At 44.3% G+C, this 23338-nt stretch overlaps 1 protein-coding gene across 1 annotated transcript in view; it reads right to left on the bottom strand.

The window, feature by feature from the left end:
- pgm5 (phosphoglucomutase 5) overlaps positions 1–23338 on the bottom strand; it is a 127606-nt gene that overhangs the window by 85814 nt on the left and 18454 nt on the right. Inside the window, exons 2-3 of the mRNA XM_067983505.1 lie at positions 5012–5174; positions 260–406 (exon numbers count right to left, since the gene is read on the bottom strand). Of these exons, the coding sequence (XP_067839606.1) occupies positions 260–406; positions 5012–5174 (310 nt within the window). The remainder of the gene's footprint in view (positions 1–259; positions 407–5011; positions 5175–23338) is intronic.

Raw genomic sequence — 23338 nt, 5'->3', positions numbered from 1 at the left:
AGCACACCACTGCTTCCATTCACAAATTTCTGTTTGGAATGGTGTTATTTTGCTGCACCATTGTAGCCCTTGAATGAACTATTTTTTTAAAAAACAGGTAGAAGAACCAGGTTACCCACTCCTCTGGAATCCCAAACCTGCTTCAATCCCCTTTTGAAATGGGGCAACGTTGGAATGCTTGGTAAATTCCCTCTTATGAAGATGAGAAGTCTGCCCAATTTAGAATTGGGAATGAGCTGTACACAATCCAACAAAATACCTCTGAAGGGTTTGAACTTGTTCTCCAGATCAAATTCTTGCCTGCCCAATCGAGAGAGGTCTATTCTCAGATCGGGACAGATGGCAAACTCTTCGATAGTTTTACTGATCTGGTAGATCTTTTCTGTCACCAACTCAGGAGCAGGGCCTAAGGAAACAAAACAGAGAGTACAAGTAGTTACAAAAAAATAAATCAAACTAAACTTACAGGCTCAAAATGAGCAAAGCAAACAGGCCTGAGTTATTTTTACAAGCCTATCATTGGGATTGTACAAGAAGAACAGAAATCTAACCATAGTTTAGTAATGAACACAGTAGATCCTAAGGTAGTGGTCCCTTCTGTGCTCACTTTCAGACCAGAAGTTCTGAGTTGTTAAAGAACTGGTAATTTTTTTTAAAGTGAGGTTTACTTGTTGCTGCGAGATCTCTGCACTCCTCCAACTCTGGCCTCTTGCGCATCCCCGATTTCCTTCGCCCCACCATTGGCGGCCGTGCCTTCAGCTGCCTAGGCCCTAAGCTCTGGAACTCCCTCCCTAAACCTCTCCATCTCTCTCTCCTCCTTTAAGACGCTCCTTAAAACCTACCTCTTTGACCAAGCTTTTTGGTCACCTGTCCTAATATCTCCTTATGTGGCTCGGTGTCAAATTATGTTTGATAACTCACTTGTGAAGCGCCTTGGGACATTTAACTTCATTAAAGGAGCTATATAAATTCCCTCCCTAAACCTCTCCGCCTCCTCATCTCCCTCTCATCCTTTAAGACCCCCCTGAAAAACCCATCTCTTTGACCAAGCTTATTGACATAACCTCCTAATATCTCCTTCTTTGGCTCAGCGTCCAATTTTTTTGATTATGCTTCTGTGAAGCACTTTGCGATGTTTTTCTACGTTAAAGATGACTATTGAAGTGCAAGCTGATAGAAATCCTAACCAGTTCCACCTTCTCTGCCCCCACTGCACTGAATATCTGCATGATGCAGGCACATTCAAGATGCCACGATACCATCCTGGCTGAAATGGGACCCATAATGCTGATTTCCTAACAGCAAACGATTGTTGTTAGGAGAGGAACTACTGCCAAATCAATCATTTTTGGGGAAGATGCTTTGAACTTGTCCAGAATTGCCCCAGAGGAAGAGTCAAGCTGCCTTTGCCAAATTCCAGCCCTCACCCCCAGGATGAATGCCAAGGGAGATCTGTTAATGACTGGGCACCATTCCCTTTGTGCAAGTGACCAGTTGCGCCTTTAACATAGTAAAACGTCCCAAGGCGTTTCACAGGAGTGTTATCAGACACAAATTTGACACTGAGCCACAAAAGGAGATATTAGGAAAGTGGCCAAAATCTTGGTCAAAGAGGTCTTTGACCAAGATTTTGTCAAATTAAGGATCGTCTTAAAGGAGGAGTGAGAGGTGGAGAAATGCATATGGAGGGAAACAGAAACAACTCTGAAAATTCTCCCTAATTCCTAAGATAAATGGGCTAAAATTCTAAGCAATCATTCAATTGTAACAATCCACATCACTCAACCCCAACTATTTGTGTTTCCACAGATGATATTTCCATGGTCCCAACAGAAGATTCATAAAGTATTTCACCAACTTTGTCAGTACATATCCGTAAACCTTCAATTCCTTTCATAAGTAATAATTATAAGTTAAATATTGCCAGCAAGTCTCTATTACAGTACTAGGCTGAACATCCCAACTTACTACAGTGTGACTTGGAGTAGGAAATGTTCCATGTTCACAGTTATATGAATATTACACGAATCCTATCAATAACTATAGTTACAAGTCACCTAATCAGTTACAGGAAAAAATAATATTCAGGGGAGAAGAATACTTTACATCAGCTATGACAATGTCACCTCCATCATTTTTTTTGACATCTCAACTGACAACAATCAGATCCTTGAAATAAAACAATTCTCAGTTGTGTCATCAGGACCATTCCATGATCTTCCTCACTTGCCAGTTATCAGATCAGCATTCTCGTAAAATCTAAATTAGATTCCACAGTTCCTCATTGCGTATCCCGGACAAAATGAGGTACATGCAGCAATCTGCTGAAGACCTCAAGTTTGCCCATAGTACAATACAATAACAACACAACATGAATTTATATAGCGTCTTTGACATAGTAAAACGTCCCAAGGCATTTCAGAGGAGAATAATCAGACAAAATTTGACACTGAGCCACATAAGGAGATATTAAGAAAGTGGCCAAAATCTTGGTCAAAGAGGTAGGTTTTAAGGAGGAGAGAGAGGTAGAGAGGCAGAGAGGTTTAAGGAGGGAATTCCAGAGCTTAGGGCCTAAGCAGCTGAAGGCACGGCCACCAATGGTGGAGCGATGAAAATCGGAGATGCGCAAGAGGCCAGAATTGGAGGAGCGCAGAGATCTCGGAGGGTTGTAGGGCTGGAGGAGGTTACAGAGATGGGGAGCGGCAAGGTTTCGAAGGCATTTGAACACAAGGACAAGAATTTTAAAATCGAGGTGTTGCCGGACTGGGAGCCAATGTAGGTCAGTGAGCACAGTGGGTAATGGGTGAAAAGGGCTTGGTGTGAGTTAGGATATGGGCAGCAGCATTTTGGATGAGCTGAAGTACTGTATTGTAATATTGTTAGTCTTTCAATCAAACGTCATCAACTACCTCATCCTCTACGTCTCTTCTCCACAATAGTTACCTACTTGACATTCCCAGCAAGGTCACCACACTAAAGGGAAATGCTGGAACACGTGAAAAGTATGCACAATGGGAATAAATTCACTAAATTTGTCATCTGTAATAACACACACTGGGAAACGAGTGAAAGGTAGCAATTTGTTATCTGGTTCCACGCTCACTTCATGGCATCATCTGAGAGCCTCGTGACAGAATTGTTGGCTTGCTTCTTAATTCCTGGTGAATCTATTATTCAACGTTTGTGTATTAAAAGACCTTCCTGTAACTGAAATCCGCACACTCAGGAAATCCTGCGCTTGCATACGTAATAGGAAAGGAAGATGCTCGTTTTTGCAAAGGGGCTAACTCTGTGATCCCACGCTCTCAGCAGGGAAACTGCACTTGAAGGGAGAAGACGAATCAAATATAACTTTATAGCCTCGCTACTCCTTGAAAGCGCCACTCCCCACTCTGGGAATGTGGGAGCGTGGAATTGCCCCGTACGTTACTTTAAGAGTATTTAATAATCTAAAAATTCATAGGTGTTTCTTAGGCCACTTTTGCAGCTATTCTTTATGATTTATGGTGCTGTAACTCATTTAGGAGAAGATTTTCTTCCATGAAGCAACAGGTTACAAAATTGTGAACCCATTTATAAAGAAAGCCTTTATGGTTTTGTGACACGTAAGAGTTGATTTTCCGACTGTCCCTTCCTGACATGGAGCTTAAACCCCCCACCCCCACCGCCCTCCCGTGAGCGGCATGGTGAGAAATTAAAGCTGCACTTCCCACGATTTTCCATCCGTGGATGAAAAATCGCAGCGAGTGTGCCTGTGTTTTTGCAGCGGATGAGGCTCCGTGCTAAGGTGCGCGTTTGGAGAAGTGACCCTAAGGTGCGCAGTATACAGGCAACACTGTTACCCCTGGGGTCCCCCAAGGATCTATCCTTGGCCTCCTCCTCTTCCTCATCTACATGCTGTCCTTTGGTGACATCTGACATGGGGTCAGGTTCCACCCAGCTCGACCTCTCTACCACCTCTCTCAACCCCTCCACCGCTGCCTCGGTGCTGTTAGACTGCTTGTCCCACATGCAGTCCTGGATGGGCCGCAATTTCCTCCATTGGGTAAATCCAAGCTATTGTCTTCAACCCCCGCCACAAACTCCGTACCCTCGCCACCAATTCAATCCCTCCCCTGGCCGCTATCTTGGGTTGAAACAGACCGTTCGCAACCTCAGCATTCTATTTGACCCCGAGCTGAGTTTCTAACCTGCTCCATCACCAAGACCGCCCCATTCCACCTCCGTAACATCACCCGTCTCTGCCCTGCCTCAGCTCGTGCTGCTGAAACCCTTATCCATGTCTTTGTCACCTCCAGACTCGGCTATTCCAATGCTCGTCTGGCCAATCTCCCATCCTCCACCCTCCACACACTTCAGCTCTTCCAAAACTCTGCTGCCAGCAACCTATCCTGAATCAAGTCCCATTCACCCATCGCCCCTTTGGCTCCCAGTTCCCCAATGCCTGAAATTTAAAATTCTCATCCTTGTGCTCAAATCCCTCCATGGCCTCGCCCCTCCCTATCTCTGTAGCCTCTTCCAGCCCTAAAACCCTCCAAAATTTCTGCGCTCCTCCAATTCTGGCCTCTTTTTTGCAACCCAACTTCCTTCGCCTCACCACTGGCGGCCGTGCCTTCAGCCATCTAGGCTCTAAGCTCTGTAAATCACGGCCTCTCCTTCTCCCTCTCCTCCTTTAAGACCCTCTTTAAAACCCACATCTCTGGCCAAGCTTTTAATCACCCCTCTTAATCTCTCCATCTTTAGCACGGTGTCAAATTTTTGTCTGATTACACTTCGGTGAAGCGCCTTGGGATGTTCGAAGATTCTATACAAATGCAAGTAGTTGTTATTGAAAAAAATGTTCTCCCACTACATATATAGATATTATATTAAATGTCAGTGTTTTAATAATAAACCCTGATTTACAATACATGTTTTACAAGGTACTTCATCTGTTACTGTTCCAGTCCGTTTCTGCCGCTATCTAATGACACGTTATCGTGAATGAGTGACTGTAACTGAAGACACTCACCTCCATTGGCCACATTAAACTTAACACCAAAATCCCCGCCTGGTCCTCCAGGGTTATGACTGGCTGTAAGAACGATGCCTCCAATGGCCTTTATCTTTCTGATGATGCAGGACACAGCCGGTGTGGAGAGGATCCCGTGCTGACCAATCACCAATCGCCCAATCTGAACAACATAAAACTGCGTTTAGAACTGGACAGTAGAATTTGCCCTTACCCTCGAGCTCTTATTTCACACAGTAAGAGTAAGAAATGCGTGACTGATGCATTAAAGATTCAATGTTATTGATTCTGTACCTTGGTGAATGCACTATCCAGTGGGGTTACTGAACCATACTGACCGTAGAATCATGGAATCGTTAAAACACAGAAGGAGGCCTTTCGGCCCATCGAGCCAGTGCCGGCTCTTTGTAAGAGCAGTCCAGTTAGTCCCACTCCCCTGCTCTTTCCCCGTAGCCCTGCAAATTTTTTCCCTTCAAATATTTATCCAATTCCCTTTTGAAAGCCAATATTGAATCTGCATCCACCACCCTTTCAGGCAGCACATTCCAGATCACAACCACTCGCTGAATAAAAGAGCTTTTCCTCATGTCGCCTTTGGTTCTTTTGCCAATCACCTTAAATCTGTGTCTTCTGGTTTTCGACCCTTCCGCCAATGGGAACAGTTTCTCTTTATTTACTTTATCTAAACCCTTCATGATTTTGAACACTTCTATCAAATCTCCTCTCAACCTTCTCTGCTCTAAGGAGAATAACCCCAGCTTCTCCAGTCTATCCACGTAACTGAAGTCCCTCATCCCTGGAAGCATTCCAGTAAATCTCTTCTGCACCCTCTCTAAGGCCTTCACATCTTTCCTAAAGTGCGGTGCCCAGAATTGGACACAATACTCCAGTTATGGCCAAACGAGTTGGGACCCAAGTTCCAATCCAGTTTGTGTTGGGTTTGCTGATCTCAGGATAGCACGATGGGGGGAGCTATAATTGGGCTTAAGACTCCTGGGCTAAGATGGGAAAAAAAACTATGATCACTATATCACTAAGTTATGCTAAACATTTATAAATCACTGGTTAGGCCTCAGCTTTGGTAATGTGTCCAATTCTGGGCACCACACTTTAGAAAGGATGTCAAGCCTTAGAGAGGGTGCAAAGGAGATTTACTCGAATGGTACCAGGGATGAGGGGTTTCAGTGATAAGGAGAGACTAGAGAAGCTGAGATTGTTCTCCTTAGAGTGGAGAAAGTTACGGGGAGATTTGATAGAGTTGTTACAATCTAGAATGCACTGCCTGGCAGGGTGGTGGAAGCAGATTCAATAGTAACTTTCAAAAGGGAATTGGATAAATACTTGAAAAGGAAAAATTGCAGGGCTATGGGGAAAGAGCAGGGGGGAGTGGGACTAATTGGATTGCTCTTTCAAAGAGCCGGCACAGGCACGATGAGCTGAATGGCCTCCTTCTGTGCTGTGCTACGATTCTATTCAGGGATACATGCTGAAAAGTAAATGTAAGTAAACACTGCTTTAAATACCAACATACGAATTAAGAGAAGGGGTAGGCCATTCGGCCCCTCGAGCCTGCTCTGCCATTTGATAAGATCATGGCTGATCTGATTGTGGCCTCAACCCTACTTTCCCGTCTACCTACTATAACCTTTGATTCCCTTGTTAATCAGGAATCTATCTAACTCAGCCTTAAAAATATTCAATGACCCTGCCTCCACCGCTCTCTGGGGAAGAGAATTCCACAGACCCTCTGAGAGAAAAAATTTCTCCTCATCTCCGTCTTAAATGGGAGCCCCCTTATTTTTAAACTGTGTCCCCTAGTTCTAGTCTCTCCCACAAGGGGAAACATCCTCTCAGCATCTACCCCTTCAAGTCCCCTCAGGATCTTATATGTTTCAATAAGATCGCCTTCAGAACAACAACGAGCAAAACCCCAATCCCGTCTCCACCCCCCTGCAAACAAATGACATATGCGTCCATTTTCTGAACTTCTATTGATGTTATTTTACTGTCAGAAGAGGTTACACACCCTCACCCTCAAATCGACCCCCTTCTCCAATCCAACCCCCTCCCAAACAAAACATTGGATTTCCTGAGCTCGTAAGTCATAAAACAAAAAGACAAAGAAATTAATTTCTCTCTTCCTCTCTGTCATTATATGTTGAAGTGTGAGACAGCGAGCGTTTTTATTTTTCTCGGTCTCTGGTGTCTTGTCACAGACGAGCGTTTGTTTTCATCGTAATAGGCATCAGGGGTTTTTTGACAGGGAGATGAACCCTGGTGTTGAGGGCCATTGGCATTCCTGAGCTCGACTGGCACTGAACTGCCAAGTTTTTCTCCACAATTTAGAACTGTTGGCTCATCTCCATTGAAGATTCTGCTGAGACGACCAGATGGACTCACTTGTAACCCTTGACAGTATTCAGCAGCTATGTTTACACTGCTATCTGAACTGAACATGATGCTGCCGTCCTTTGCATTCACTGCTGCCTGATAGGTCCCAGTGCGTTAGGCACCACAGGCTAGAGTTTCCGCTTTGGGCGCGTTCTGGAAATTGCACCCAAAAGCGCGCTTGAAATTTTCCGCTAAAATTCATTCGCATAATCACAAACGTAAAATCTCCCGTGAACCAGTGCAATCGGGCAGCGTAATAGAATGTAATTGTTTCTTTTTTTCTTTCCATTAAAAAGTATTCCTTGATCTATTTAAGAGTGGTAAACTGGGGCAGTTTTATTAATACGGCTGAAAATGGGTTTATCAGCAAAGATAAGCATTTTTAATAAGGGTGTCCAGTCCTCCACCTGGGAGTAACCAGATTTAAAATCACTGAAAATGACTTTAAAAAACTATACTGAACCAGTTAATAGTTTCATTGGTGTACAATAGTCAGTTTCTTAGTAAATTAAATATTTTTGGATATGAGAAAATCTTTAAAACGTGCCTACTGGTGTCTGTGTGCCTAAGAAAATGAGGCCAATTTGAAGAGCCTTCCCCAACAACAACTACTTCCATTTATAAAGCATCCCCAGGGAGCTTCACAGAGGCGATTATCAAAGAACATTTGACACCGAGCCACAAATGAAAGTATTAGGACAGGTCTTGGTCAAAGAGGTAGGTTTTAAGGAGCGTCTTAAAGGAGGAGGGAGAGGTGGAGAGCCGGAGAGGTTTCGGGAGGGAATTCCAGAGCTTAGGGCCTAGGCAGCTGAAGGCACGACCGTCAATGGTGGAGCGATTAAAATTGGGGATGCACAAAAGGCCAGAATTGGAGGAGCGCAGAGATCTCGGAAGTGATTACAGAGATAGGGAGGGGCGAGGCCATGGAGGGATTTGAAAACAAGGATGAGAATTTTAAAATCGAGCGCTCCTGGACCGGGAGCCAATGTAGGTCAGCGAGCACAGGGGTGATGGGAGAATGGGACTTGGTGCGAGTTAGGATACGGACAGCAGAGTTTGGATGAGCTTAAGTTTATGTAGGGTGGAAGATGGGAGGCCGGCCAGGACAGCATTGGAATAGTCGAGTCTGGCGGTAACAAAGGCACGGATGAGGGTTTCAGCAGCAGATGAGCAGATGAGCTGAGGCGGGGCGGAGATGGGCGGTGTTACGGAGGTGGAAGTAGGTGGTTTTAGCACTGGAGAGCAATTGGTGGTCAGAAGCTCATCTTAGGGTCAAAAAGGACGCCAAGGTTGTGAACGGTCTGGTTCAGCCTCAGACAGTGGCCAGGGAGACGGATGGAGTCAGTGGTAGGGAATGGAGTTTGCAGCGGGGACCAAAGATAATGGCAAGGACCAATGACAAAGACAAGGAAATTTTTGCTCATCCACTACTGGCTGTCGGACGAGCAGCGTGACAAATGAAAGACAGTGGAGGGGTCAAGAGAGGTGGTGGTGAGGTCGAACTGGGTGTCGTCAACGTACATGTGGAATCTGACGTGTTTTTGGATGTGATGTGTAATTGGCGGAAACACGCAAATTAGAACTAGGGGTGTGGCCAGTTTTGTGGGCCGGGCCTGATTTGGGCGAATTGAACCTTAAACCAGCGTAAAAGATCGCGGAAAACACGAAAGTAAATGATTTCGAGCGTAACTCAACTACGCTTAAAATTCCCCTGATCTTCTGCGCTGGTTCGGCTGATTCTGCCCGATTGCGCTGATATAATTAACCCCTTTAGTTCATCAGCCTCATTCAATCGCTGCGATTTTTTTTCTTTGGGAAGAAAGTTAAATGTATAGATGTTTTCTGATGCTTTAAATTAATATTCCTCAAATGTTTCACCAAGTTTATTTTTGATCGTTCTGATAGGATCAGAATAAAATACCAGCCGGTGAGGTGGGTGCTGACACTCTGCCTTCAAAAGGGAGCTGGATCGGATCCTGACTGGGGGCAGAGATCGTATTATACAGGAGGTAAGTGGCTTTACAGATAGCACGTGATCCATGTGATCTCCTGGACTGGTTTTGATCACCTGAGTGGATCGGAAAGGAATTTTCCAGTCTATTTTTCCCCTGATGGAGTACAAAGTGGCGGAGTTTATGTTCCAGCTGTACAGAACTCTGGTCAGACCCCATCCGGAGATACTGCATTCAGTCCTGGGCACCGCACCTCAGGGAGGATATATTGGCCTTGGAGGGGGTGCAGCGCAGATTCACCAGAATGATACCGGGGCTAAAAGGGTTAAATTATGAGGCCTAGTTGCATAGACTAGGCTTGTATTCCGTTGAATATAGAAGATTAAGGGGTGATTTAATTGCGGTGTTTAAGATGATTAAAGGATTTGATAAAGTAGATGGAGAGAAACTATTTCCTCTGGTGGGAGAGTCCAGAACAAGAGGGGCATAATCTTAAAATTAGAGCTAGGCCGTTCAAGGGTGATGTCAGGAAGCACTTCTTCACACAAAGGGGAGTGGAAATCTGGAACTCTCTCCCCCAAAAAGCTGATGAGGCTGGGGGTCAATTGAGAATTTCAAAACTGAGATTGGTAGATTTTTGTTAGGCAAAGGTATTAAAGCTATTATAGAACCAATGTGTGAGATGGAGTTAAGATACAGATCAGCCATGATCTAATTGAATGGCAGAACAGGCTCGAGGGGCTGAATGGCCTTCTCCTGTTTCTATGTTCCTATGTTATTGGTCCTGGGTTTTTTCTCTGGTTTATTGACTCTCCCAGGGGATTACATGGCTGCGGGGCGGAGTGGGGGGCGGTGGTGGTAGAGGAGGGGGAAGTGTTTAGTTATGATGCTTCAGCCATCACTGGGTGTGGGACAGGCTTGATAGACCAGCTGGTCTTTTCCTGCCCGTAAATTTTATATGTTCGTAAAGGGTAGCTTTTATTGTGAGCAATATCAGGGTTAAACAATTCTGCTGCTTACACTGAGAGTTTCCAGTGAATCAACTGTCCACATGCAAATATGCAGCTGTGGTTCAAGAAGAGACCTTCGGCCCAATTATCCCCTTGATACCCTCTGCTGGAAATTCAGGGTCAGAAACACACAAACACAAACATAACAGTAATTCAAGAATAGATGTGTCAAAGCATATTTCCCAATTGTCGCTGACTTTTGGTGACTCCCTGATCTTTGAATGTTCTCACAATCTCACTGGAAATGGCCAAAATTTCATAGGGCCAGATCTTGTTAAAAAAATATTGGTGTGTTAACGACGCACGTCGTTATTAATGAACAAATCAGCCAGCATGTTCAGGGGATGAAGAGATACGCCGTGAGTTGTGAATCTCCAGAATTTGCTGGTCCATTTACGCCGCTCCGACCGTTTGCTTCACACAAACGGCATCTCGCCCTCAACCTCCCCGTTATTTAAGAACTTGCTGGATTTGCACCATTATTGCCTGTTAAACTCACCGAAGAAAGTTAAGTCTGGTAATTAAGAACGTAAGCACCTTTTTAATGATGTGATAATTGTTAATACCAATCAATCTCTCTGGCCCAGAAAGTGAACAATTTAAACTGTTCAGTTTCATTCCTGTTGTTGGAGGTTATAAAAGCTTCTAAAAAATGTTCTTACTTTTCTTTCTGTCTCTTTCTTTCCCTCTCTTTATTTCTCTTTCTGTACCTGATTTGACTCTAATTTACCCTATTTTCCTCTCTGTCATTCCTGTTTCTTTCCAAATCCTTAAATCTAATTGGTTAAGGAGATAGACTGTTGGTCCCATCGTTCACTAAGGACCCAGATGCCCTGTTATCAGCTCACACTTCCAGCAAGTTACGGCGCAAAGATTTTCGAGCTGAAGGGTGAGAGAGAAAGTCTAATTAACAAGGCAAGATCTGGGTTATAGTTTTTTTTAAACTTTTAATTGATAAACTCAATGGATGTCTCCATTTGTGACCTGCACTATGTGGTGTGACACTGAGTCTCACGTACTTTGTTCAATCCCTGCTCTGCACAGACTTAGCCAATTTCCACGGGCGCCTCAGGCAGTGTCCCTGAAGAAGGCCTGAGCAGAATGACAGACAGTGGCCCAAATCCCAATGCTGCCCAGTGACCGCTGGTGCAAAGTGCTGGGTGTGTGAGCATCAGGTGAAGGCAGGGTTGAGCTCAGCTCTGATACCCCATGGTGGACACTCTAGCTGATACTATTTGCCTAGGCTCAGGCATTAAAGCATATCCAGTTAACAGGGAACCAGAAGGCTGCTGGCATGTTAGAACGATTCCATTATGGAAAGAAAGAACTTGCAATTACATAGCATCTATCACAACCTCAGGACATCACAAAGCATTTTACAGCCAATGAAGTACTTTTGAAGTGTATTCGTAATTGTAATGTAGGAAACGGGGCAGCCAATTTGCACACAGCAAGCTCCCACAAATAGCAATGTGATAATGACCGGATAATCTGTGTTTAGATGTTGGTTGAGGGATAAATATTGGCCAGAAAACTGGGGAGAACTCCCCTGCTCTTCTTCAAAATGGTGCCATGGGATCTTTTACATCCACCTAAGAGGGCAGAGGGGGTCTCAGTTTAATGTCTCATCCAAAAGAGAGGAGGACAGCGTAAATCACATAAGCCTAAAAATTACTGCTGGTGATATTAGTGGTCGAACTCTTCACACAATTATAGGTGGTGACCTATTTGAAATAGATTAGCTAATTAGCATTAAAAGAGAGAAAGGAATGTCTCACATACTCAGAGTTATACTAACGTCACCAGCGGTAATATTCAGCCTGTGAGTGCTTGGATAAACAGTTAAATACAAAAAAAAATTCAGCAATTTCACTGCAGGACTCACTTCGAAACCAAACAGCAAACCTGATACACAAGCAGCCAAAAACAAGAACATTTTGGAGTGAGGATGAGACTGAATTAGTTCTCAATCAGACCAATAAAATCTACCAAAACTTCCCAGCTCTGAAAATCCAATTAAAAAATCTTAGTGTGCACAGACCAATCGAAAACCAAGACCATGATCGTAGGAGAAGGTCACACGTTCAAACCAGTGAAAGGCAAATTTAGGCCTGATGTCAGGAAATTCTCCTCGATACACAGACGTTGATTAATAAGTGGAAGAGATTTCCGGCCCGGGGGTAGTGGAGACAAGAAAAAAAAAGCCTTGGAATAATTTTAAAACCAGCTGGTTGTTGTAATGAGGGAATTTGTTCTTTCAAGATGAGCTAGAGTATCCTGAATGTCATTCCTCGTTGTGATTGTGTAATAAGAATCCCTAATGATAGGGGCTGAATTCCTGAACTCTACGCATCCTATAGCTAACCCATTGGCCAGAGACAATCCCATTTGGAAAAATATACCACTTCAAAAAAAACACAATATTACAATGTAAATCTGTGAGCTGCTTCGAGTCGGGCAGTGAGGAACCATATCCTGATTTTAAAGAGCAGGCCAGCCTTCAACCATCTTATAACGGGGATATTTCAGATACCTCCTGAAAACAGAACATCTATTTGTCAATCTTTTGTGTCTGGCTTGTGTCTCTGTTGCATTGGGTGACTACAAACCCAATATATCAAGTTTCCAAAGTCAGCCCATTGACAGAAAACAAAAGTTATTACAATCTTCACTTATAAAACTAGAAATTTAGGTCGCTGTTTGGGGGCTTCAAAGTATTACGGTCACTTTATGAGTTGTGAATGCACTGCCTGAAAGGGCGGTGGAAGCAGATTCAATAGTGACTTTCAAAAGGGAATTGGATAAATACTTGAAGGGAAAAAATTGCAGGGCTATGGGGAAAAAGCAGGGGAGTGGGACTAATTGGATAGCTCTTTCAAAGAGCTGGCACAGGCGCAATGGGCCCAATGGCCTCCTTCTTTGAGGTGGGCAGCAATGTAGCTCATTCTGCAGAACACGCTCATCTTCACCAGGTCCAGTCATGCTCGCCAGTCTAAACTGAACTCACCAGCCCGCTCCCCTTTCTCCAGTTCCTGGTCTCATGCTCCCTCCTTTCTGGCTCTGGGTCTCTTGATCTTCCTCTCTCAGGCTTCCTGTCCCCACACACACCAGTGGTGACGTGTGAGGGGATGGGGGTGGGACGGGGGTGGGGCGATTTCGGATTCCGGCATAAATCGGATGGGCGGACGGTGAGCAGGGGCATGCGTTGCGCCCACCCGAAGGAGTTGGCATGGGAGCCCTGAGCCATTTCCATGGTTGGGCCATTAGGTTCGGAGAGCTGCCAGCGGGAAAGGCACTCCTTAGTCAGCCCACCAATCCGGGGGGTGGGAAATCTGCCAGGAAGGCCAAATTAGAAAGGCCTGCAGCTAGGGATGGCCAACCCTCCGGATTTGTCCTGGAGTCTCCAGGAATTAAAAATTAATCTCCAAGACACTGCTGGAAACAACCTCGGAAAAATATCATCGGGGCATTAAAAAACTTGTGGGGTTTTGTTTCATTTTCTTTCAACACTTTCGTTTATTAGTTATACTTAAATATTGGAGCTGGGGGAATAAAGGGCTGTTTGACTGAGTCAAGAATGAGCCAGTTGGGTGATGACGAGTCTGTTCACTTTCTGATTGGCTGGGAGAAGGCAGTGTGTCGCGGGGATGGGCGTGTTGGCCGACCAATGGCGGGGAGTGTGAGGGCGGGGCAGTTGGAGCCAGGAGGTCATGTGATGAAACCTATCCTTCAGCAAAACCTTAAAGGGGAGGGGTGAAGCATCAGGAGGGAAAGAAAGTCTCAGTTTATAGCAAGGACATTTTTTTTATTCGTTCATGGGATGTGGGAATCGCTGGCAAGGCCAGCATTTATTGCCCATCCCTAATTGCCTTTGAGAAGGTGGTGGTGAGCTGCCTTCTTGAACTGCTGCAGTCCGTGTGGTGAAGGTTCTCCCACACTGTTAGGAAGGGAGTTCCAGGATTTTGACCCAGCGATGATGAAGGAACGGCGATATATTTCCAAGTCAGGATGGTGTGTGTGACTTGGAGGGGAACGTGCAGGTGGTGTTGTTCCCATGCGCCTGCTGCCCTTGTCCTTCTAGGTGGTAGAGGTCGTGGGTTTGGGAGGTGCTGTCGAAGAAGCCTTGGCGAGTTGCTGCAGTGCATCCTGTGGATGGTACACACTGCAGCCACAGTGTGCCGGTGGTGAAGGAAGTGAATGTTTAGGGTGGTGGATGGGGTGCCAATCAAGCGGGCTGCTTTGTCCTGGATGGTGTCGAGCTTCTTGAGTGTTGTTGGAGCTGCACTCATCCAGGCAAGTGGAGAGTATTCTATCATATTCCTGGCTTGTGCCTATTAGATGGTGGAAAGGCTTTGGGGAGTCAGGAGGTGAGTCATTCGCTGCAGAATACCCAGCCTCTGACCTGCTCTTGTAGCCACAGTATTTATGTGGCTGGTCCAGTTAAGTTTCTGGTCAATGGTGACCCCCAGGATGTTGATGGTGGGGGATTCGGGAATAGTAATGCTGTTGAATGTCAAGGGAAGGTGGTTAGATATGGAGGCCTGCGTTGCTCAAAACCCAGAAGCAACTGCAATAAAAATGAGTTCCCAAACCTGCTTCCAACTTACCCTGACTGTAGTTAAGGATCCCTTTCACGGACACTCAAAATGGCCACCTTTTGGCTTCTACCATTCATGTTTGGTGAGGACGAGCAGGAGCTGGCAGCAAATGGTGATTAAAGACAAAAACGCCTTGGGTCTTAACTACGTCATCTGATGCATATTCATGAGGCTCCAGCCGGTCTCTGGTGTGAGTGGCAGCTTCCAGGATCAGGGTCTGCCTGAAAATTAGAATGGGCGGGGACCCTGGTGGTAATTCAGTACTTCCACATTACGAGCTACATTGGTCCCTCTACCGCCCCATTTTTAAGCACAAATTGGCCAGTAGGGACATGAAAATCGTCCCTGTGGAAAATTCAGCACGGATTAAAATCAGATTTCATATTTTCTGGGAAGCTGCAACGACTGAAGGGGTATCTCAGCGTTTTCGGCTGAAAAGTAAGGGGTCACCTAATACGTGAGTATATAGAGTAGCGTCCTACTCATCCTGGGGCAACAGATTATAGCTACATTGGCCTCACATCCCTGCTGCAAGTGAGGTTCCTTTTCAAAATATTTACTGTAGAAAATACAAAGCTCTTTATCCAAGAACAAACAGACTGGATATGACTGTTGGTGACGTTAGCGTGACTTTCAGTTTATAAGACATTCCTTTCTCTCTGCTATTTTAATGCTAATTAGCTAATCTATTTGGTAAAATTTTAATCTGGTAAAAATATAACTGTGTGAAGAGTTTGTCCGCTAATATCGGCAGCAGTAGTTTTTAGGCTGATATGAAACACTATAATTGAAAACCGCTCCATTTCACCAATGTTTAGGCAGTGTTTGGTGCCAACTTCTGGGTCATTAATGTAGTGCCAAATTTCATTGAATTTTACAGCACAGAATAAGGCCATTCGAGCCAACAGGTCTATGCCGGTGTTTATGCTCCACACGAGCCTGTATTTTAGTGCTGTTGTGACTCCTATAGCTTGCCCAGTGCTGAATCACAGCTAGTGTTTATGACAAGGATGTTGCACACTGAGCGTCTCCTGCAGTGCTGGGAATGGATTGAATGACGAAATGACGTTCCAATGGACTGCAGAAAGCTCTACGATTAATGTCCCTAGATTTTCCGAAAAGCAGTTGATTAAATTCTATACAAAAGGCTGTTACTTAAGGTTAATGAAATGGGAATTCATGGCAGAACCTGGGAGTGGACAAGAAAATACATACAGGGAAGGAAGCAACAGGTAAATATTACTGAAGTGATGTCGGAGTGGGGTAAGTGTAGGGGCCTCGGCTGTTTCGGATTTACATAATGACATAGATTCAAAAGCTCAGTGCAAATTGGGCAAATTCACAGATAAAACCAAACAGCAGCGGGAGGCAACTAACGAGCTACAAAAATAAGTCAAATAAATATATAAGTGGGCCAACCATTTGCAGAATAAATTCAATATGGATAAGTGTAAAGTACTCACATGGGAAGAAAAAGTATGCATTCTCTATGATGGTGTTGAAATAGCTAAGGATGAAGGTGAATGCGATCTAGAAGTATTACTCGGCATTAACAGGTGTAGTCACTGTAGAGCAGCAATCAACAAAACAAATAGTATGCTCAGCTATTAAACCACAATAGTAGATTACAAATGTTATAATAAAATGCTGACATTGTGCAATGCACAGGTCAGAAAGTGCCCTCGGTACCGAGTCCAGTTTTCATCACCAAGACAAATTCTGAAGATGTAGCTGGGAAGGGCCCCAGGACCGATTCCGAGTGTCCGGACTCAACACTGATTTCAATAACTTCAGATCATAACTGCTTCCATTTTTTCAGACAGCAGGTGCTGGTAATGGTTCTGCTGTTGCCATTTACACCTCCTCGAGACCCATCTAGAAGGCGGCTCATCACCACCTTCTCAAGGGCAATTAGGGATGGGCAATAAATGCTGGCCTTGCCAGCGACGCCCACATCCCATGAATGAATTTAAAAAATCTTTTGTTTCTTGACCCATTACCACCCTCCTTGCCTTGCACTTTTTGTCATTTAATCACTCGTGCCCTCCACCCTATCACAGACCTTCCCTTTTGTTCTTTCCACCCCTCCCTCCCCCACCCCCTTCCCTGGCTCTGTACTTGCTCAAAAACTTAAAATCTTTAACATCTTCCAGTTCTAACGAGAGGTCTTTGACCTGAAACGTTAACTCTGTTTCTTTCTCCACAGATGTTGCCTCACTTGCTGAGCTTCTCCAGCATTTTCTGTTTTTATTTCAGATTTCCAGCATCCGCAGTATTTTGCTTTTGGTTTTTGTGTCAGAAGAAGATCAGAATGAAGATCAGAAATCACACACGTAAAACACAGGTGCAGGTCTCATCCTTATGTCTAAAATCTGCTGTTGCTTTTTGAAATATTGAATAAAGGTTTCTCAAAACTACATCCCACATCCTCCAATCTGCACACCAGACCCCGCCAATCTGCATCTGAGTTTATACCGGACCTATGAGAGAGTGTGCACCAAGGTTCCCTATGATGCACTAGAGACCTTGGTGCAAGAGGTGGACAGAAGATGGGGTATCCTATATCCGCAGGGGGGCAAGAGGCCCTCTAGACATAAGCTCCCGAGGCAGTGGGAGGCAGTAGGGGACGAAGTCAATGCCACGAGCATAGCACCACGGACATAGAGGCAGTGCAGGAAGAAGTGCAATGATATTGCACGAGTGGTCAAGGTGAGTGGCGTCAACTGTCAAATGGCGTCTCCTACCAACTGCACCACTAGCCGCATCCACTGCTCCACGCACTACACCCCCATCATCCACATACCAACAAACTATTTCAATTACTACTCAACTCTTCCAATCAGATGCTTCATCTCACCCCTACACATTACCACTGTTTCAAGCCGCCCATCCACAACTCACAGACCACACACACTAGCAGCTATTCAACCATGACAGGCACATCTCCCAGGCACATGTCCCACTTTCTTGCAGGAGAAAGTGGCGCATATCAGGAAGCAGCAAGTGGGAGTGACATTTAGCCCCTCGAGCATGTTCCGCTATTCAATGAGATCATGGTGGATCTGTGACCTAACTCCATATACTCGCCTTAGCCCCATATCCCTTAATACCCTTGGTTCACAGAAATCTATCAATCTCAGATTTAGAATTCACAATTGAGCTAGCATCAACTGCCATTTGCAGAAGAGTGTTCCAAACTTCTCCCAGCATTTCCGTGTAGAAGCATTTCCTAACTTCACTCCTGCATGTCCTGGTTCTAAATGTTAGGCTATGTCCCCTCGTCCTGGTATTCAAGTCTCGGAGACCTCCAAAAACAGTTACAAATGTCTCAGCAGCCAGAAGCAGTAATCCAGCCACTAACCTGTAAATCCTGTATGGTCCCTTTAAATAGCACTGGTCGGTGGGGGTCCTCCAGGCACTCTAAGACACGTTCAGATGGTCGGGGTTAAGACTGTGCGTTGAGTTGAGCGTTAAGTGCCAAAATGATGCCTATCACTTTAAATCAGCGTTGCACACTGATTGTATCCATTTTCTCCTTACTTTACATGCTGCCGGCGTTCATTATCTGCGCCTGCGCTAACTCCTATGTCAAGATGGCGTCAGGCGCACGTCACGCTGGAAACGTGCGTGCGCAGCCAAGATGCCATCTTGACACTTCGGGAGGCCGCGTAGCGCTGAAACAACGGGCAGTACACGGCCCAATTTAGCGCCCTATATCTTTTAAGGCACAGCGATAACTGGGGAAAATGTTTATCAAAGTGTTTTTTTAGAGGCTACAGGTTACACATTCAAAAGCCTGACTATTACATTGTAGTACCACACAGCAGGGCCTTTCAGCATCTGCATATCACACTTGGGTGTGCCATGAGAAATACCTGATCCCGCTTGGGGGTAATATTCTGGCATGGGTGGAGGATTGGTTATCTAACAGGAAGCAGAGAGTTGGGATAAATGGTTCATTCTCGGACTGGCAACCAGTAGCCAGTGGTGTTCCGCAGGGGTCGGTGCTGGGTCCCCAACTCTTTACAATCTATATTAACGATTTGGAGGAGGGGACCGAGTGTAACATATCAAAGTTTGCAGATGATACAAAGATGGGAGGGAAAGTGGAGAGTGAGGAGGACATAAAAAAACCTACAGGGGGATTTAGACAGGCTGGGTGAGTGGGCGGAGATTTGGCAAATGCAATACAATATTGGAAAATGTGAGGTTATGCACTTTGGCAGGAAAAATCAGAGAGCAAGTTATTATCTTAATGGCGAGAAACTGGAAAGTACTGCAGTACAAAGGGATCTGGGGGTCCTAGTGCAAGAAAATCAAAAAGTTAGTATGCAGGTGCAGCAGGTGATCAAGAAGGCCAACGGAATGTTGGCTTTTATTGCTAGGGGGATAGAATATAAAAACAGGGAGGTATTGCTGCAGTTATATAAGGTATTGGTGAGACCGCACCTGGAATACTGCATACAGTTTTGGTCTCCATACTTAAGAAAAGACATACTTGCTCTCGAGGCAGTACAAAGAAGGTTCACTTGGTTAATCCCGGGGATGAGGAGGCGGACATATGAGGAGAGGTTGAGTAGATTGGGACTCTACTCATTGGAGTTCAGAAGAATGAGAGGCGATCTTATTGAAACATATAAGATTGTGAAGGGGCTTGATTGGGTGGATGCGGTAAGGATGTTCCCAAGGATGGGTGAAACTAGAACTAGGGGGCATAATCTTAGAATAAGGGGCTGCTCTTTCAAAACTGAGATGAGGAGAAACTTCTTCACTCAGAGGGTAGTAGGTCTGTGGAATTTGCTGCCCCAGGAAGCTGTGGAAGCTACATCATTAAATAAATTTAAAACAGAAATAGACAGTTTCCTAGAAGTAAAGGGAATTAGGGGTTACGGGGAGCGGGCAGGAAATTGGACATGAATTTAGATTTGAGGTTAGGATCAGATCAGCCATGATCTTATTGAATGGCGGAGCAGGCTCGAGGGGCCGATTGGCCTACACCTGCTCCTATTTCTTATGTTCTTATGTTCTTATGTTCTACTTCTTTCCTGATTTTAACCATGCAGCTATGAAGGGGCAATGCAGCAACAGAGATTTTGGAAGAGAGTGGTCACATTGTCCCAGGAACTGAATCTGTCTGAATGCTCCCCCAACAACAGATCAGGGAGTTAAATGCGTGGCTCAAAGTGTGGTGTGGAAGACAGGGGTTTTGATTCATGGGGCACTGGCACCAGTACTGGGGAAAGAGGGAGCTGTTCCGTTGGGACGGGCTCCACTTAAACTGGACTGGGACCAGTGTCCTGGCGAATCGAATAACTAAGGCTGTAGATAGGGCTTTAAACTAAAAAGGAGAGGGAAGGGATCAGGTGAGGGGAAATGTAGAAATCTAATGAGTAAGATCAAGGCAACAGAGCAGCCTAGTGATTTGGATAAAGATAAGCAGAGTGTGGCAGGAAGGTTCAGAGAGTTTACCAATAATAGAGTATCATCAAGTAAGATCAAAGCAGGAAAAAATGGTAAAAAGTCAAAATTAAAGGCTCTTTATCTGAATACACGGAGCATTAGTAACAAGTTAGATGAATTAGTTGCACATATGGGTTTGATCTAATAGCCATTACAGAGACATGGTTGCAAAGTGACCAAGATTGGAACTAAATATTCCAGGGTACATGACGTTTTGAAAAGACAGGCAGAATGAAAAAGGAGGGGGTGTAGCCCTAATAATAAAGGATGACATAAGGACAGCAGTGAGAAAGGATCTTGGCTCTGAAGATCAGGAAGTAGAATCAAATATGGGTGGAAATAAGAAATAATAAGAGGCTGAAAACACTGGTGGGAGTAGTTTATAGGCCCCCAAATAGTAGCAATACCGTTGGACAGAGTATTAATCATGAAATAATGGGAGCTTGTAACAAAGGTAATGCAGTCATCATGGGGGACTTTAATTTTCATATAGACTGGGCAAATCAAATTGGCAAAGGTAGTTTGGAGGTTGAGTTCATGGAGTGCATTTGAGATGGTTTCCTAGAGCAATACATCAAGGAACCAACCAGGGAACAGGCTATTTTAGATCTTCTATTGTATAATGAGACAGGGTTAATTAGTAATCGCACAGTAAAGGATCCTCTGGGGAAGAGCGATCATAATATAGTAGAATTTGATATTGAGTTTGAAAGTAACATACTTAAGTCCGAAACTAGAGTCTTAAACTTAAATAAAGCCAATTACATAGGTATGAGGGGCAAGTTGGCTAAGGTAGATTGGGAAACTAAATTAAAGGGTGTGACGGTTGAAAAGCAATGGCAAACATTTAAAGAAATATTTTAATATTCTCAACAAGTATACATCCAATTAAGAAATAAAAACTCCATGGGAAAAATGATCCACCCGTGGCTAATTAAAGAAGTTAAGGATTGCATTAGTTTAAAAGAAGAGGCCTATAATATTGCCAAGAAGCCTGAGGATTGGGAGAGTTTTAGGAACCAGCAAAGGACGACCAAAAAATTGATAAAAAGGGAGAAAATAGAATATGAAAGTAAACTAGCAAGAAATATAAAAATGGATTGTAAGAGCTTCTACAAGTATGTAAAAGGGAAGAGAGTAGCAAAAGTAAATGTTGGTCCCTTAGAGGCTGAGACAGGAGAAATTATAATGGGGAATCAGGAAATGGCAGATGCATTAAACAAATATTTTATATCTGTTTTCACAGTAGAAGACACAAAAAGCATACCAGAAATAGTGGGGAACCAAAGGGCTAATGAGAGTGAGGAACTTAAAACAATTAATATCAGTAGAGAAAAAGTACTTGAGAAACCAATGGAACTAAAAGCCAAGAATTCCCCTGGACCTGATGGCCTACATTCGAGGGTTCTAAAAGAGATAGTGGATACATTGGTTATGATCTTCCGAAATTCCCTAGATTCTAAAATGGTCCAAGCGGAGTGGAAGGTAGCAAATGTAACCCCGCTATTCAAGAAAGATGGGAGAGAGAAAACAGGGAACTACAGGCCAGTTAGCCTGATGTCAGTCGTCGGGAAAATGCTGGAATCCATTATTAAGGAAGTGGTAACAGGACACTTAGAAAATCATAATATGATTAGGCAGAGTCAACATGGTTTTGTGAAAGGGAAATCATTTTTGACAAATTTATTAGAGTTTTTTGAGGGTGTAACTAGCAGGGTAGGTAAAGGGGAACCAGTGGATGTAGTATATTTGGATTTTCAAAAGGCATTCGATAAGGTGCCACATAAAAGGTTGTTACGCAAGATAAGGGCTCATGGGGTTGGGGGTAACATATTAGCATGGATAGAGGATTAGTTAACAGACAGAAAACAGAGTAGGGATAAATGGGTCATTCTCAGGTTGGCAGGCTGTAACTAGTGGGGTACCACAAGGATCGTTGCTTGGGCCTCAGCTATTTACAATCTATGTTAATGACGTGGATGAAGGGACCGAGTGTAATGTATCCAGGTTTTGCTGACGTTAAAAAGCTAGGTGGGAAAGTAAGCTGTGAGAAGGACACAAAGAGTTTGCAAAGGGATATAGACAGGTTAAGTGAGTGGGCAAGAAGGTGGCAGATGGAGTATAATGTGGGCAAATATGAAGTTATTCACTTTGGTAGGAAGAATAGAAAAACAGAATATTTTTTAAATGGTGAGAAACTATTAAATGTTGGTGTCCAGTGAGACTTGGATGTCCTGGTACAAGGAACACAAAAAGTTAGCATGTAGGTACAGCAAGCAATTAAGAAGGCAAATGGCATGTTGGCCTTTATTGCAAGGGGGTTGGAGTACAAGAGTAAGGAAGTCTTACTGCAATTGTACAGGGCTTTGGTGAGACCTCACCTGGAGTACTGCGTACAGTTTTGGCCTCCTTATCTAAGGAAGGATATACTTGCCTTAGAGGCGGTGCAACGAAGGTTCGTTAGATTAATTCCTGGGATGAGAGGGTTGTCCTATGAGGAGAGGTTGAGTAGAATGGGCCTATACTCTCTGGAGTTTAGAAGAATGAGAGGTGATTTCACTGAAACATATAAGATTCTGAGGGGGCTTGACAGGGTAGATGCTGAGAGGTTGTTTCTCCTGGCTGGAGAGTCTAGAACTAAGGGGGTAGTCTCAGGATAAGGGGTCGGCGATTTAAGACTGAGATGAGGCATTTCTTCACGTCCACCATCTATTGCAATGCACCATTATTTGTCCAGGAGCTGTTTCACATTCTTAGACATGTTCTGTCTCCACACAGCACTTCAGCTAACAAAACCGGCTAAAACATATCCAACAGAGACAAGAAATGTTCATAATGACAGACAGCCTGGGACTTGAACCTATGATCTTCCAGCTGGGAGCTGAACTGGAGTTGCCAACTCTGGTTAGAAGTATT

This window comes from Heptranchias perlo, chromosome 4 (assembly GCF_035084215.1).
Source record: "Heptranchias perlo isolate sHepPer1 chromosome 4, sHepPer1.hap1, whole genome shotgun sequence".
Classification (NCBI taxonomy): Eukaryota; Metazoa; Chordata; class Chondrichthyes; order Hexanchiformes; family Hexanchidae; genus Heptranchias; species Heptranchias perlo.
This window is presented reverse-complemented; position numbering and strand designations above follow the sequence as displayed.